The sequence below is a fragment of the Anas acuta genome, chromosome 9 (genome assembly GCF_963932015.1).
Source record: "Anas acuta chromosome 9, bAnaAcu1.1, whole genome shotgun sequence".
In the NCBI taxonomy this organism is placed as follows: Eukaryota; Metazoa; Chordata; class Aves; order Anseriformes; family Anatidae; genus Anas; species Anas acuta.
The window spans coordinates 12,558,922-12,574,149 of record NC_088987.1 but is presented as its reverse complement, the minus strand read 5'-3'; the positions used below and the strand labels follow the sequence as shown (position 1 = coordinate 12,574,149).

At 35.9% G+C, this 15,228-nt stretch overlaps 1 protein-coding gene across 4 annotated transcripts in view; it reads left to right on the top strand.

Annotated features, from left to right (window-relative positions):
- ATP13A3 (ATPase 13A3) overlaps positions 1 to 15,228 on the top strand; it is a 56,027-nt gene that overhangs the window by 33,652 nt on the left and 7,147 nt on the right. For all 4 annotated transcript variants that reach the window (XM_068692755.1, XM_068692751.1, XM_068692752.1 and 1 more), the window contains 18 exons: positions 393 to 454; positions 1,027 to 1,177; positions 1,644 to 1,760; positions 3,324 to 3,341; positions 3,439 to 3,592; positions 3,683 to 3,803; positions 4,514 to 4,638; positions 5,449 to 5,627; positions 6,090 to 6,212; positions 6,294 to 6,373; positions 7,160 to 7,202; positions 7,298 to 7,407; positions 8,259 to 8,355; positions 9,221 to 9,293; positions 10,122 to 10,299; positions 10,986 to 11,170; positions 12,275 to 12,363; positions 12,794 to 12,874. In XM_068692755.1, the coding sequence (XP_068548856.1) occupies positions 393 to 454; positions 1,027 to 1,177; positions 1,644 to 1,760; positions 3,324 to 3,341; positions 3,439 to 3,592; positions 3,683 to 3,803; positions 4,514 to 4,638; positions 5,449 to 5,627; positions 6,090 to 6,212; positions 6,294 to 6,373; positions 7,160 to 7,202; positions 7,298 to 7,407; positions 8,259 to 8,355; positions 9,221 to 9,293; positions 10,122 to 10,299; positions 10,986 to 11,170; positions 12,275 to 12,363; positions 12,794 to 12,874 (1,986 nt within the window). The remainder of the gene's footprint in view (positions 1 to 392; positions 455 to 1,026; positions 1,178 to 1,643; positions 1,761 to 3,323; positions 3,342 to 3,438; positions 3,593 to 3,682; positions 3,804 to 4,513; positions 4,639 to 5,448; positions 5,628 to 6,089; positions 6,213 to 6,293; positions 6,374 to 7,159; positions 7,203 to 7,297; positions 7,408 to 8,258; positions 8,356 to 9,220; positions 9,294 to 10,121; positions 10,300 to 10,985; positions 11,171 to 12,274; positions 12,364 to 12,793; positions 12,875 to 15,228) is intronic.

Genomic DNA, 15,228 nt, shown 5'->3' with positions numbered 1-15,228 from the left:
TAGTGTTGTAAATATACTCCAGTTAATGTTTTAACTATGTAAGAGAGTAGTAATAAGGGTTAAGTATGTGTCTTCTGCTGCCCTCACCCCCCAAATACAGAGATGTTGAGTTACTGAGTGTGGATTTTACAGATCTGTTTCTTGTGTCCTGCTCCTAAGGAGAGGCACGATTGCTTTGAATGTTTTTTTAAGGTATTTAACAAAGCTGGAACTTATCTGCCTAACTTTTTTGCTAGTAGTTATTTATCTTCTTGATTTTTAAGTGAAAATGAAATAAAACGTATTGTTCAGGTGTAATATGTCTCATTAATTGTAAATTTTTGCTCTGCCAAAGGATAACTTTGTTCTGAAAGCTCTTTTTTTTCTTGCCACTCCCCTTGTTTTGTTTTTAGACTGGCACGCTTACTGAGGATGGCTTGGATCTTTGGGGAATTCAACGGGTAGAAAATGCTCGGTAAGGAGAAAAGAGCTGATAGCAAATTTGATATGTAGTTGTGCTCTAACAGCCTCAGCAGAATAGAATTGAATATTCAGTGTGATCAAATGTTTGTGTTTCTGCAGTGACCTATAGGAATGCAACTGAAAATAAGATTTAGATGTACTGAAAGTTGTAACTCTCACAAAGGTGAGGCAGAATTTAATTGGTTAAAATCTGAGATCCTCTTAATTTCATACTGAAGAAATCATGCAGTTAAAATACGTTTCCTTAATCATGCCCTTCTAACTCTTGACTTTTTGGGCTCCTGAAACAAATTGGCTTAGCTAATTGAATTGCATATGAAGTGGTAAGAGGCCTTTGTACAAGGAAATCAAACTACAGTGTGAATTAACAGAATTTTTGAATGAAAGTTTTGACTATTTCTGAAGATTCCAGCCCAAAGTCTTTATCTGTTTTCTGTGATGTGTAAAAATAGAAGTGAAGAGACTTGTACAGTCAATTCTTGTCTGTTAATCTAAACAAATCTTTTGAATTGGCTCATACTAAATAATTAGAGTGCTAAGTATATTATAACTTCATTGTTTCAGTTTCCTTTTGCCGGAAGAGAGGGCTTGCAGTGAAAGCTTGCTGAAGTCTGAGTTCGTTGCTTGCATGGCAACTTGTCATTCACTTACAAAAATTGAAGGGGTACTTTCTGGGGACCCACTTGATCTGAAGATGTTTGAAGCAATAGGATGGGTAAGTGTCTCTCTTCTCCAAGAGAAGTAGCATGAAGTCCAGCAATCTGGTGTTTCCTGCACTTTCAAATACGAGATATGCCATTATGTGACCTCAAAAGCCATAACTTTGAAACGGTAGGCTTTTGACAATGCCTGTATGTCAATGTGAAAAGGAAGTTTTAATATGTAAGTGTTGCTAAATCTTATGCTGTGCAACAATTCATAGAAACGAGAGCCTCCGAACAGCTGATTTTACTCCTTTCTGATGCACGGCAAGATTTTACTGTATATAATAAAAATGTAAAATAACTAACTGGATCTTAACTTAACTGCTGAATTAGAACGCTTAATGCTCATGGTAAATCTTGTTTAGAATGATTATTGCGCCTTGGGCTGATTTCCAAGGCTGTTGTTTTCCTGAAAATTACATTATGAGAAAATCAATGTTAATTAATGTATTTAAAATAATCAACTAATTTGTACAGATTTTAGAAGAAGCAACAGAAGAGGAAACAGCCCTTCATAATCGAATTATGCCAACAGTGGTTCGACCTTCAAAACAACTTTTTCCAGAATCCAAGCAAGCAACTGATCAAGAAATGGTATAAAAATTCAAAGCAATGTGTTAAATTAAACTAATCATTCATATTTAATGAATACCTTTTATTTTATGGTATGGTTCTGGATGATATAACTCAAACATTATCAGAACTGGGATTTTTTTTGATGGCAAAGATAGAGAAAACATATTTAATGTGCTATTGAAGATAGTGCATCAGTATATGGCACTTTCAAGATGAGCAGACTGGTTGCCAGCATTGTTACCCTTATAGGCTGGTTATAAGGTTATGCTGGTTATGCTTTCTGAGTCTAGGCATTTTATTAGTAGTATCATTACCAAATTCTTACTGTGCTAAAGAAGTGCTTAGGTGTGCTTACCCTTGCATCTTCAGTTAGAACGATGTTTTGTTAATGTCACTGCAAGGTATAGAATTTTGCCACTCTTGTACTTTTTAGAGATCGATGTTGTAAATGCTAAATTAAATAAAATCTACTTAGCAGATTTTTTTTATAAACAGGGAGTTAGAGTGAGTGATTATATGCAGATTAAGACAGAGTAAGGTAGCAGGAGGGTATAGCAGGTTGGTTGTTCTGTGAGTCTTCTCCTGCAGTGGATAGAAGCTTTTCTTGTTCAGAACTCAGCGTACGTGCACAGCTGTCATTAATGTGCAGTAACTGACAAATTATGAACATTCTTAAATCTTACTACATGATTTTTCTGTGGTATAAACCGTGGCCTCATTCTGAAATATCCTGGTACTTTTATAATTTAGTGTTGTGGTTTAACCCAAGCAAGGAGTTACGTACCACACAGCTGCTTGCTTGCTCTCCCCCAGGCGGGATGGGGGAAAGAATCAGCAAGGTAAAAGTGTGGGAACTCGTAGGTTGAGATAAAGGCAGTTCTGGGTAAAGCAAAAGCTGCGTGTACAAGCAAAGCAAAATAAGGAATTTGTTGCTACTTCTCATCGGCAGGCAGGTGTGCAGCCGCTTCCAGGAAAGCAGGGCTCATCACATGTAATAGGTTCTTGGGAAGACGTGCCATCACTCCAAATGTCCCCCTTTTCCTCCTTAACTTTAGCTTTTATTGCTGAACATGATGCCACGTGGTATGGGGCATCCCTTTGGTCAGGCTGTGCCTCCTCCAGCTTCTTGCATACTCCCCCAGCGTCCTGGCTGGCAGGGCAGCACTGGAAAGTCCTTGGCTCTGTGTAAACAGTGTTCTGCAACAACTAAAAACATTGCTGTGTTACCACTGTTTTCATCAAAAATTCCAAACGTGGCATCATGCAAGTTTTTACAAAGATAACTTTATCTCAGCCAAAACCATGACATTTGCATAGGCTAAGCAGACACAGGTTGGACTGTGAAAGGTCTTTTGCAATTTCCGATCAACAAATCAAATTCTGATATGTCTCATTTAATATAAAAGGCACTAAATGAATGCAGTATATTCATATTCAGCTTTTATGAAATCCATTACAGAAGCAGTTCAACTATATTGAGAATGCTGTATGGATTCATTTACTGGTTTATGTTCAAATATTTTGTATCTGGAAAAATACTTCAAAATATTTACAATAAATATTTTTCTCTTTTTTTTTTAGGAATTGTTTGAGCTTTCAGTAAGTATGTTTTTCAGTTAAGCATCTACCTCTTTTCTTATTTTTTTTCAGCATTTACGTACGTAACCTTTTTCTGCTTCTGTCCCATATTACACAGACCGGTTATGAGATTGGAATTGTGCGCCAGTTTCCATTTTCTTCAGTTCTGCAACGTATGTGTGTGATAGCAAAAACTCTCGGGGAGAAGAGAATGGATGCTTATATGAAAGGTGCCCCTGAAGTGATTGCCAGCTTGTGTAAGCCAGAAACGGGTAAGGGACGAGCTAATGTTTTTTTTCCTGTGTAGCTCAGTTGTAAAGTGACTAATTTTAATAACTCTAAACTCAACCTTCCTTTTTAAGTTCCTGTTGACTTTGAGAGTGTCCTGGAAGAATACACTAAGCAGGGCTTTCGAGTTATTGCTCTTGCTCACAGAAAATTGGAGTCTAAGCTTACATGGCACAAAGTTCAGACTATTAATAGGTAAGAGTGATTTCACTTTTTATTCTTTAGCTAAGTAAGACTTTAAAAGCTGCATGCTTTGTATTAATCACATAAAGTTTACTTTAGTTTAAACCAATTACTACTCTTCTTTAGCTGGCTTCTGTGTTGACATGTAGTTCTGTGTATTCATTATTTGTTCTCTGGACAGTACCTAGGAATTTAAGACAAGGAGTTAGAATCTAGAGTAGCAGTGGAATACGTGAGACCTATAAATACACTGAGTTTCATGTAAAATAAAATTAAGCTGCTTTACTTAGTGTATATTAATCTTTCTAGCTTTGGCAGTGGAATTTGTTTCTATGTTAAGGTTCAGCTAATTTGGAAAAGAAATTAGACGTGCATCCTAAACATTCTAAAATTTGGTTGTGAATGCTGTTTCAGAGCACTTTTTTCCAGGACTATCCTTTCTTTTTGAGAATGTAACTTCTAGAATGAGTTCTCATTGAAAAAACATACAGTTATGTTTGAGTAGAAACACAACTTTTATTTTAAAGTTAATCAAAGGAAATAAGTATAAATGAATGAGAATGACGGTCTCTCCTGGGTCACTTTATAGAAAGTGAATTCTTCACACTTCATATTAAAATAAACATTTCTCTTTAATTTGATAACCAGAAATAGGTTCTTCAGGCTATGTTGAATAAGTGTTAATTCTTCCAATGTTCTTTTCCTTGCCTCCTTTTATACAGAGATGCTATTGAAACCAACATGGATTTTATGGGGTTAATCATAATGCAAAACAAACTAAAGAAAGAAACCCCTGCTGTACTTGAAGATTTGCATAAAGCCAACATTCGCACTGTCATGGTTACAGGTTAGCATGTAAACAAATGTTCATATTCCAAAGATAAAAATTAGTCTTTTTTGGTCTGACTTACTTTAATTGTGATGTTTGAAGTAAAATTTTAGTGTCGGTAGACTGGGATTATACTGTCTGTATGCCAGAATTAAGTTTGGAAACTATTGTGAAACTATTCAGACCTTTCATTGTGGTTGAAAGATGCTTAGGCAAGTCAGAGGCCTGAAATCAGTAAAAGGGGTTAATTCCAGTTCTTTGTAGAATTCACAAGTTACTTCATATTGAATTGAAGGGCGAAAAATCTCTGGAGGTCTTTGTACTAGGGGAAACTTTAAGTCTAATCTCATAACTAGCTTTGAACAGGAGATGGAACTTCATAACCTCCTGAGGTTTTGTCGCTACCATTTTGAGTTATGATAAGTCACTCTGGATTATTTTTTTTGTACAAATAGCTTCTTATCCTGCTTGTGGGCTGTGTTTATCTGTGCTAGGTTTTCTATGAGATATGAGCATTGGCTTTTTCTATATCACAAACAGTACAACCTTGGAACAAACTTATGGGTAGCAACAGGACTGTTTATTTTGCATGACCTGTAACAGTGTTTAAAAGGGGGTGATGCTAGTGCAGGTGAGGAATTTAACAGATAAACCATGACTTCTGTACCTGTAGACTTGTTTGGCCCTAGGGTGTTACTGGTACATTCAGCAGTTGTCCTCCTCCTGGCTTGAAACAGACTTTGTTAGCTTTTCCTTTTGTGTTGAATATCACTGTGTGTTGTTGATCCTTCTTTAACTCAAGCCTTTTACAATGCAATCATTTCACAGGGGATAACATGTTAACTGCTATCTCTGTGGCCAGAGACTGTGGAATGATTCTACCTCAGGATAAGGTCATTATTGCTGAAGCACTACCTCCAAAGGATGGGCAGGCTGCCAGAATCAACTGGCATTATGCAGATACCCTCTCAAGATGCACTAGTTCATCACCAGCCATAAACTCAGAGGTAATTTGAGCATTGTTACACCCTTAAGACTATAAACAGTTTTGCTGTTCAGTTTTTTCCCTTTTTAGTATTCCCTTAACTAGGAAATCTGCCATTAAGTAGTAATTCAAAAATGATGTACTATTTAACTTAGTTTTTTAAGTATCAAGGAGTAGTAAAAAAAAGCTTGAGGAGCTAGTTCTTCAACTTCAATGAGAGATTTGATGTTGTAGCTGTGCAGAAGGTTTTTTTTCCACATTTCAATCCACTAAGACTGCTTTTGCTACATGTAGCGGAAATATTATACCATGTATTCTTGTTAGTAAATAAATGCTGTAGTTGTATGAGGTTTTCTTTCAATACAACTCTTAGAAGCATGCACTAGTGTGGTATATTGAGGAATAATCCTGTGTGTATTGTCTTGAAATTACAAAGTACCTATGTAAATGCACTACAGCTAGAAATTTAAACTACTTTTGATAGGATATTCCAGTTAAATTGGTCCATGAAAGCCTTGAGGATCTTCAGATGACCAAATACCATTTTGCAATGAATGGCAAGTCATTTGCAGTGATTTTAGAGCATTTTCAGGACCTGGTACCCAAGGTGAGCATTTTACTTGAATCTGACCACTTTTGATGGTGAACAGACTGTCCTGCTAAGCACTAAGAAATTTTTGTCTTCCAGCTTGTGTTACGTGGGACTGTGTTTGCTCGCATGGCACCTGATCAGAAAACTCAGTTGGTGGAAGCTTTACAAAATGTAGAGTAAGTATTTCTTCGAGTATAGAAAGGGATGGTGGGTTGACAAGGCGTTTGATGTGATGAGGAAGAAAAATCAATGTATGCCGATAACTGATATACTGAATGCAAGACTGGGCTAAGATCACTTCCCAGGGTTGGTAAATAAGCCTATTAGCTGACCTAGAATGAGAGTACCACCATCTACTGGTTAGCTGTGGATATCAAAGTTGTGCAAGGTTCAGACTTTTCATGAAACTCTAATTGTCGAATAACTAAACTAACTAGAATATTTATCTATCTGATTGCTTGGCTTAGTGAACAAATTGATCAAACTTCTGTGTATTAAAGAAGTACTAATGGGATGATTTCCATTCACTTACTGTCAACATACTGTCAGTCAGCATCAAGGCTCAAACTGTTAACCTAGAGACTTTTACTCCTGTTACGACTACTTTTCTTTATGATTTTTCAGAAGCTTTTATTTTATTTTATTTTTATTTTTTGACACTTACAGGATTATTTTTTTTAAAATAAAGTCTGTCCTGCTTACAGTGAAGATGCTATACACCTTGGAATGATAGAGGGCTGATAGCCAGGTTAATCAAATGAAAAATGGTTGAGTCACATTACTTTTCTGTCTGCTTCCTTATATTTATAATAGGAACATTAATTGCTCTTAGCACCAAGAATTATTTATTTTTGCACAAACCCAGGGCATGTCAAATAATACAGAAGTATTTGGTGAAATGAGTTAAGTGTACTATGATTTGGGAATAGTCCAGAATCCTAACATCTGTTTGTTCTTTATAGTTACTATGTGGGCATGTGTGGAGATGGTGCAAATGACTGTGGTGTAAGTATTTCTGTTTTGCGTACAGAACTGCTCAATTAAGTTTTACAGCTGAAAGCATGTTCTAAAACGTTCTCTATTTCAATACTAATTGGCAGGCGCTAAAGAGAGCACATGGTGGTATATCTTTGTCTGAACTTGAGGCTTCTGTGGCATCACCATTCACTTCCAGGACACCTAATATTTCCTGTGTGCCAAAGCTAATCAGGTAATGCCACGTTCTATGAGCTTAAACATGTCCCTGTAACTCATTCTATTTGCCTTGTCTTATTATATGTTTGATGTTCCAGGAGGTCCTTTTGAAGTAAAGGAAAAGCAGTACATTTTAAGTAAATGTTTCTTTACTGAAGGTACTTTGAGTAATAAGAACTTGTAAAAGTATGATTTAGCATTTTGTTTTAAATCATTTAGTCCACAGAAAGCTCATTTCTTAAAGCACGAGAGAAGGCTCTACGTGTTAGTACTTAATTTGATGTCTTAGTGACTATAGTTTCCACAAAGGCTGTGTGTAATTGCAAGCAGTAAAATTCTTCCTATGTCTTTGCTTCTCAGCACCATATTAAGGAGAAAACAAATTTTCTAGGTAGAGTTCGACCAACTCTTGATCCTAGAATTGGAAGGTAGATAATAATTTTACATAGAAGTCCAGCAGAGAAGAATCTAATTTAATCTATGTGGAACTAATGAAGTAATGGATATACAGAAACATTTCTGAAGTCAGTAGTTGTGACTGCATGGTCATTTAATACATGTAGTAAACTTGTGTTACACAGAAGCATTTGCAGGCAGACCTTCATTTTAAAACCTCTGTTAGAAAGCCATGTAAAGGCAGAGAACATTGCAGGATGGTGGTGGCTAAGTTCAGTGGGCGTGCTTCTGATTCTGTATCTGAAATTGTACCATTCTGAACCCTGTTTTTCTGTCTGAGCGCTTGTCTTCAGCCTAGTGTTACTCACAAGGCTTGAGGATACATTTAATTGCAGTTAATGTTTTGCTAAGTGGAGTGTAACATCTTGCACAGAAAGCTTTCAACTTACCTGATCACATTTGTTTTGACAGGGAAGGTCGTGCTGCTTTAATAACTTCCTTCTGTGTATTTAAATTCATGGCATTGTACAGCATTATCCAGTACATCAGTGTTACTCTGCTATATTCTGTAAGTATTTAATTGTAGTTAAGCACAGTGTCAATGTAATTCAGATTTGAAAGTTGATAAATATTTAAGAAATAGTTGCAATAGTTGCAAATTTCTTTGCGAATATGCAACATTCACCTTTAATCCAAAGACAGTTTTTAGAATGTAATGTTAGTTACAGCATTGTTTGCTTTTTTATGCTAACTGTTGGAAAAACGCATTGATACATTTTAAAAAGGCAATAATTAATGCCTGTGAATAGAGAGTCTCTACCGTTGGAGTCCAAATAAGCATAAAAGTAAAAAAAAAAAAAAAAAAAAAAAAAAAATCAGTTACTTAAAAATGGTCAACATTTTAAAATATTCTAGCTTTATTTCAGAATGATATGATCCCTCTAAGTAGGGATTGAAATAGAGCAGCTATAGGTATAGTGTTAGGAGGGAGAAAAAGTAAGAAGTATTTCCTTTTAATGTGATTGGACTCTCAGTATAGCATATGTGAGCTGTTTAATTGGATCACAAAATACAAATGGACCTTTTGAGGTGGAAGTTTCGCCTGCTGTGTGACTCCATACGGAAATTACGTTATTTAGAGAACTGTATACCTAAGCTAATATTTCATGGGTTTATAAGATTCAGTAATGTAAGTTTGAATTGAAACAACTTTCAATTACAAAAAGCTTGTGCACTTTGAAACTGAAATTTTCATACATTTGTGATCTATCAGTTGTAGAGTACTCAAGATTTGCAGATAAAGGAATCCAGTTTGGCAGGAAGCTGCCTGATGTATAGAGTAAAATATAAGCAATTGATGCAATAGAGTTTCTCTGTAAGATACTTTTTGGTGTGAAGAAATTACCAATGTTTCAGTTGTGATTTCTGTCTAGATCCTGAGCAATTTGGGAGATTTCCAGTTTCTCTTCATCGATTTGGCAATCATTTTGGTGGTTGTCTTCACTAGTAAGTATTGTGCTGAACTACCCCTGCTGGCTTCAATGAAGCAATTTTTACGTGGTCAGATTCTCTTCAACATCCTACTGTTCACTGGAATAAGCACTGGGTTGTGTACAGTTAAGGTGTTACAGCTATTACAGTATCTGCATTTAAAAACAAACTAAACACTAAACCTCTGTATCAGATCATATTCAGCTGATGTTTGTGAAATGCCCTCATGCAAAAAGCAGGTCATGGGCATGAGCTTCGAAAAGTAGCTCTTCACAGTACAGGAAGTCACAAATCTGTCCTGATGTGAGGAAACTGTTTTTGGAATCCAAACAGTAATTGTTCCAACATGATCTTTCTCAAATGTTTTGACTTCTCGCATTTTTAGTTGAACTTCTGTCCAGAAAATGTTACACTTGTGAACTATTAACTGGTGAATTCCACATATGATCCCAGCACTCAGCCCATCAACTAACAGCAGAACTCTGTTTTTCAAGTTTAGTAGAAATTGCTGTGTTGAAGCAATGGGAGGCCAAAATTAAGGAAGCTAGCTATAAGCTCTTGTGCCAAACAAATGGGAAGTTCACCCTAGAATTTTATAACTGACATATCTGGAGTTTGGCCAGACACACTAATTCCTTAAGTCTCATGGTTTATATTGTTGTCCTGTGCTGCAAGGAGTAACTTATATAAGGCACTATGGCATTACTCTAAGGATGTATAATCTTTTTCAGGTGTAAAGCTCTAGAGGTTATGAATGAGTCATCTTAATTCCACAGAATGTGAACAGGCTAACTGTTGAAAACCATTATGATGCAATATGTATTTTTTTCTTTCATTTTACAGTGAGTCTGAACCCTGCTTGGAAGGAGCTTGTCGCACGAAGGCCTCCATCAGGTCTTATCTCAGGTCCACTTCTGTGTTCCGTTTTGTCTCAGATCATCATCTGTCTTGCTTTCCAAATCTTTGGATTCTTTTGGGTCAAACAGCAGCCCTGGTATGAACCTTGGACACCAGACTCCGAGTAAGTGTTTCAGTGACTCTGTATGTGATATAGTAATGATCAGAAAAGGATCATCAGTAATGCTTTCTTTATCTACTTAATTTGGATTTTGTAAATTAAACTTCTGTATGGCAACTTCTTAGTCTACTGATTTTTATTTTTATTTTTTTGTTAAAAGCATACGAATATATAGGAGCTATCCAATGACTGAGATGCAGAACTGAGTCAGAGCCAGATTGCAGGGTCTGAAGACTCTTCATCTTTGGGACAGTAAAGATGGAAATTTTAAGTTCATAGTTCAGACCTACTTCAACTTTATAATATAAAAGTTTTGTTTTCCTGTTAAAAGTTCCAGTAAATCAAATTCATATTTCTGAAAATAAAGAGGTGTTTTCATTTTAATATTTTTTTCTAGTTTACAGTATTTTCTTACCTGTCTTCAGAGTCTATCCACAGTGACAGTCCCTATACAGTTCATGTAGGGAACTTACAAGCTGGAAGCATAAAAGAACTTGAAGCACAGAATTCACAAAAATTATTTCCCTGCCATAATCTTGAGTTCAATTCTTATTACGTGTAGTAGGTGTTCAAGGATATGCTTTTTTAACTACTGCAGTAATTTGTTCTGCCATTTCTTTTATTAATGACTATAATTCAGCCTTGTTTGCCTTTTCTCCTTAACGCAGTGTGAAATGTTTGTGTTGTAGTGCATGTAATACATTGGATGCCACAAACTCCAGCTCTGCACATGATGGGAATGAAACTGAAGATGAACATAACATTAAAAATTATGAAAACACAACTTTGTTTTTTATATCCAGCTTTCAGTACCTCATAGTGGCAATTGTCTTTTCTAAAGGAAAGCCCTTTAGACAACCATGCTACAAAAATTGTAAGTCCTTTCTTATTATATACAGCTATATAAGATGTTATCTTATTATATACGGTCAAGTAAAACTCCAAGTGAATTACTTTGCGCTTACACATCCATGGCTTGCTTACAGTTCTGATGTGCTGCTTCAGCAAGAATAGGGTTCCTAGAAGAACATACTACAATTGTCCTCTGGTAATCACAGACAGAAATAAGGAAGTATCAAACAATGGCGTAATAGTTATTTTGTTTGTATAAGACAAGAATATCTATGTCTTTAAAGTTAATTATGTATAATATACTTTTAAAGAGAATGCAGCTGGGAAATCCTGTAAACACAGGCAGGGCCATGGCACTTTCTGAAGTTTTCTCGTTGACTCATGGCATTTCTGGCAGGTTGATATAACTAAACTCTTTGCTTTTTGTAATAATCTAATGGTAAGTTGTTTGGCCTGTATGTTTGCGGTATTTGCTTGCTAATGTTTTTATAATTCTGTTGAAAATATATCTGGTATATTTTAATAATTAGCTGACTAATCTTCAGAATCTTGAACTTGTCACTGTTTTGAGCTTAACTGTAACAAACTGGGAAAAACTGCTCAGTAGAAAGTTGTGTGCTTAGTTGTGGTCTATTAACAAATATTTTTGTTTGCCTGTGACTTAATGCATAACTAGAGACAAAGATATAAGCCTGTGTATGTATTTATATATATATGCATACGTATATAAATACGTAAATATGTGTGTATGTATGTGTGTGTATATATATTCCAGCAATAAGGAGAGGATAAAGTACTTTGGGAGAGGGATGGAGTTACATAGCTGAAAGCTTGCTGTGCATTTTCTCTGAAATCACTCTGGCTTTGTGGTCTTAACCTGTTTCAAAAGAAAATCAAACAAAACCAAATAAATAAAAAAAAAAAAAATCCCAGCTCTTGCAAGTAGATACTTTGCTCTTTTTTTGTTCTGTCTCTGACTATTAGTATAGCTTGTGTTGTGGGAAAAAAAGCACCTTCATGAGGTTTAGATGCTGATACTTAGAGGGCAAACCTATGATATATGTAAGACCTGTCAAACTCTGACTGTGGGGTGGTCTGAATAAAATCTTTTTTTTTTTATTTACAGTTCTGTTTGTTACTTCTGTGATTGTTCTTTATGTATTCATATTTTTCATCATGTTGCATCCCGTTGAATCTATTGACGCGTTTCTTGAGGTAAGATTCAGCAGATATGCGGGTATCCGTACTTCTTGGGATAACTGGCTGGCTGCCTCTTGAGCAAACCTGACCCTTTAGAGTTTTAATTTCCAATCTGTGCGGGAGGGGAGGTAATTTACTCAAAATCAGTATGTAGAGAGACAACTGAAATGCTTAAATAAGCGTCCCTCTTTTTTGATAAAACTTCACATTGAATTTCCAATTGGATGAGTGATTAAAGGCATTAAAATGTTCTCAGGGAGACAAGAAGAATGAAAAGCAATATAACCTAATGGACTTGCATTAAGTATTAATGTTTTAATACATCTGAGTTTATGTGCAAATGTACTTATATATTTGCATGGGCATATGATTCCATAACTTGGAGTCAGTTTGGAATAAGTTTTTAAATGTTTTTGGTGTTAACCTCTGGCAACTTCTTTCACAGCTCGTGTGTGTGCCATATGATTGGCGCCTAAAAATTCTCTTAATTGTTGTCATCAATGCAGCTGTATCTGTGTTGACAGAGGTAAGAAATTCAAATGGGAAAAAAAAATACTGATCTATTAAGTGTTTTTCTTAGGGGCTTGGCTTGTTTTTGTTTAGAAGATTTCTCTTCACAGAACACCAGTGGAAGTGGACCACTGTTTTCTTTCTAGGTTTACATTTCTAAAAACATCCTTCCAGGCTGGGTTTAAGGTGTCAGTGTTTTCCATGTTACAGGCATAACTTTAAAACCCTTTTTAGTCACAAGGAAAAAAAAATTATTTCAAGTAGTTCATAGGAGAATACTCTCCTTATTTATTTGCTGTGTTAAATCAAGTCAGAATAACATATTACTATATAAAATCATTATGGGAGCATATCTTCATTCAATTGGATCATAAACATAGCTTAATGTTCAGAATAATGCAGGTCTGTCTGTATAACTTGTCAATCTAATCTGGTCTAAGTGCAGAAGTTTGTGCAGATTTGCATTTTTCAGCCCCGATCTTGTCCAAAGTCAGTCATTCAGGATATTTTAACCTCTTCTGTTGTGATTCAAGAGTTAATGTGGGCAGAAACATTCCCTGCCTTTTGTCCAGGTACACCGATGTTATTTCCGAGAATCTATGTTAAAAGAGACATATCTTCTAGGAAGTCTGGATGCAAAGCTAGTCATTTACTCCTGTGGTTAGTTCTTCCTGATAAAATGATGCCTTACTTCCAACCTGAATACATTTGGTTTTTGGTTGCAGCCATTAGTTATTATTTTTCTTCTGCAAGATGAAAAAGCCTTTTGACATTATCTAGTACTTACTACAAGTGTACATTTTTACTGTATAATATTATCTGCACCTTCTCGTCACTGTTTCTATTACTATGTGAGAGATTGCTATCAAGGTAACCAGCATAATGGTTGCTTGGATCATACTACTTTGGCCTTTGAAGATTACTACAGCATTAATATTTTTTCCAGTTGACCAAGTTTTCCCTTCTGTTCACAACATTAAAAGTAACATCAACCAAAGTTTTGAGGATACTTTAATAAAAGTGATCAAGGCTTTGAGATCAAAATGTGTTCCAAGTATAATGCGCAATGTATGCTATTACATTCTTCCTGATAGGAACATGTATTTCATCACTTTCATGTAAGTGATAACCTGTCTCTTCCAAAAGATGTGACAGTAGATACTAAATTATTCGGCCTTTGCCTTGCTGTTCACAAATTTATCTTTCTTTAATCATCCTGTGCCTTTCTAAGATTGTTCTGTAGTTACTTTAACCCTGTCTGTGATGGAGCCTTCCCTTACGTGCCCTTTCATGCCTCCGTTTTTTTGGTGCTACTAAACTCTTAGTTTTCTTCTTTACCTCCCTTTTTGTTTGATGAATTTTGTGTATATTGCTCTCTGCAAATTATATAGAGAGTTATTGTGAAGCTGCAGAGTCATGGCTTTTTGGTTTTTTTTTGATAAATTTTAAACCTCCTAGACTGACTTTTTTTCCCTTCCCTGTTCCCCTTCCCTTTTTAGTAGAAAGTTTGATCTAACACAGTGTGTTCCTCCACATATTAGCACTTGTCTCTTGTGCTTCTCCTCTGGCTTAAATGTTCATAAGGTTCTGCTCCTGGGCCTTGTTGGTAGCCGCATCCATCTGTAAACTTTGGAGTTCCTAGTATGCATGATCTAAGCAATATATTTCCTGTAAAGCATTGCTTTCACAAAGTATTTCAAACTCCAGACTCTCTTCTTCCTCTGCAAGTTTTAACTGGTATCTTACAACGTTTTAGTTGCTTTCATTAGCAAAACTGGTGGGATAATTTGTCACGTTTCTTTTATGTGGAATTTCCTATTTATCTTGTTGCCCATACTTTAGTACTGGAGTACAATCGTATAATTTGGTTTCTGTGATTTTAATTGTTTGGGACACACTGCATTTGACTTAAGCCTGTTTCTTCCACTTTCACTGCTTAGTTCTTTGTTTAGTCAAAGAGAGGGGACTCAGCAGCTCCTCTCAGTTTAGTGTCATTGGAAAATTCGCTTAGTATTCAAGTCCTGTCTAGTGATCCTCAAATCCCACACCTAGTTTTACAGTGCATACTTCGCCTTTCATAATTTCAGCCTTCTTATGTCCCACCTTTTGAACTGTATTTGTCCACCTCTAAGTGTACTACTCTGGGCTTCCTGAAGCTTTTTCATGTGGTGCCAAGTCATTAGCTTCAGTGTGTCATGTAGAAAATGCAGTCTCTTTCATTCCTTTGCGTCCAGCATAGCTCACTGTCCTCCTGGCCTTGTGTCCCTGCCTGCATTTTCTTCTTAGACTTTTCACTACAGAGCTATTGAGTGGAACAGTCTACATTCTAAGTATTAAGGAAAAGCTGCTCTTGGCATCTTGTTATTTCTT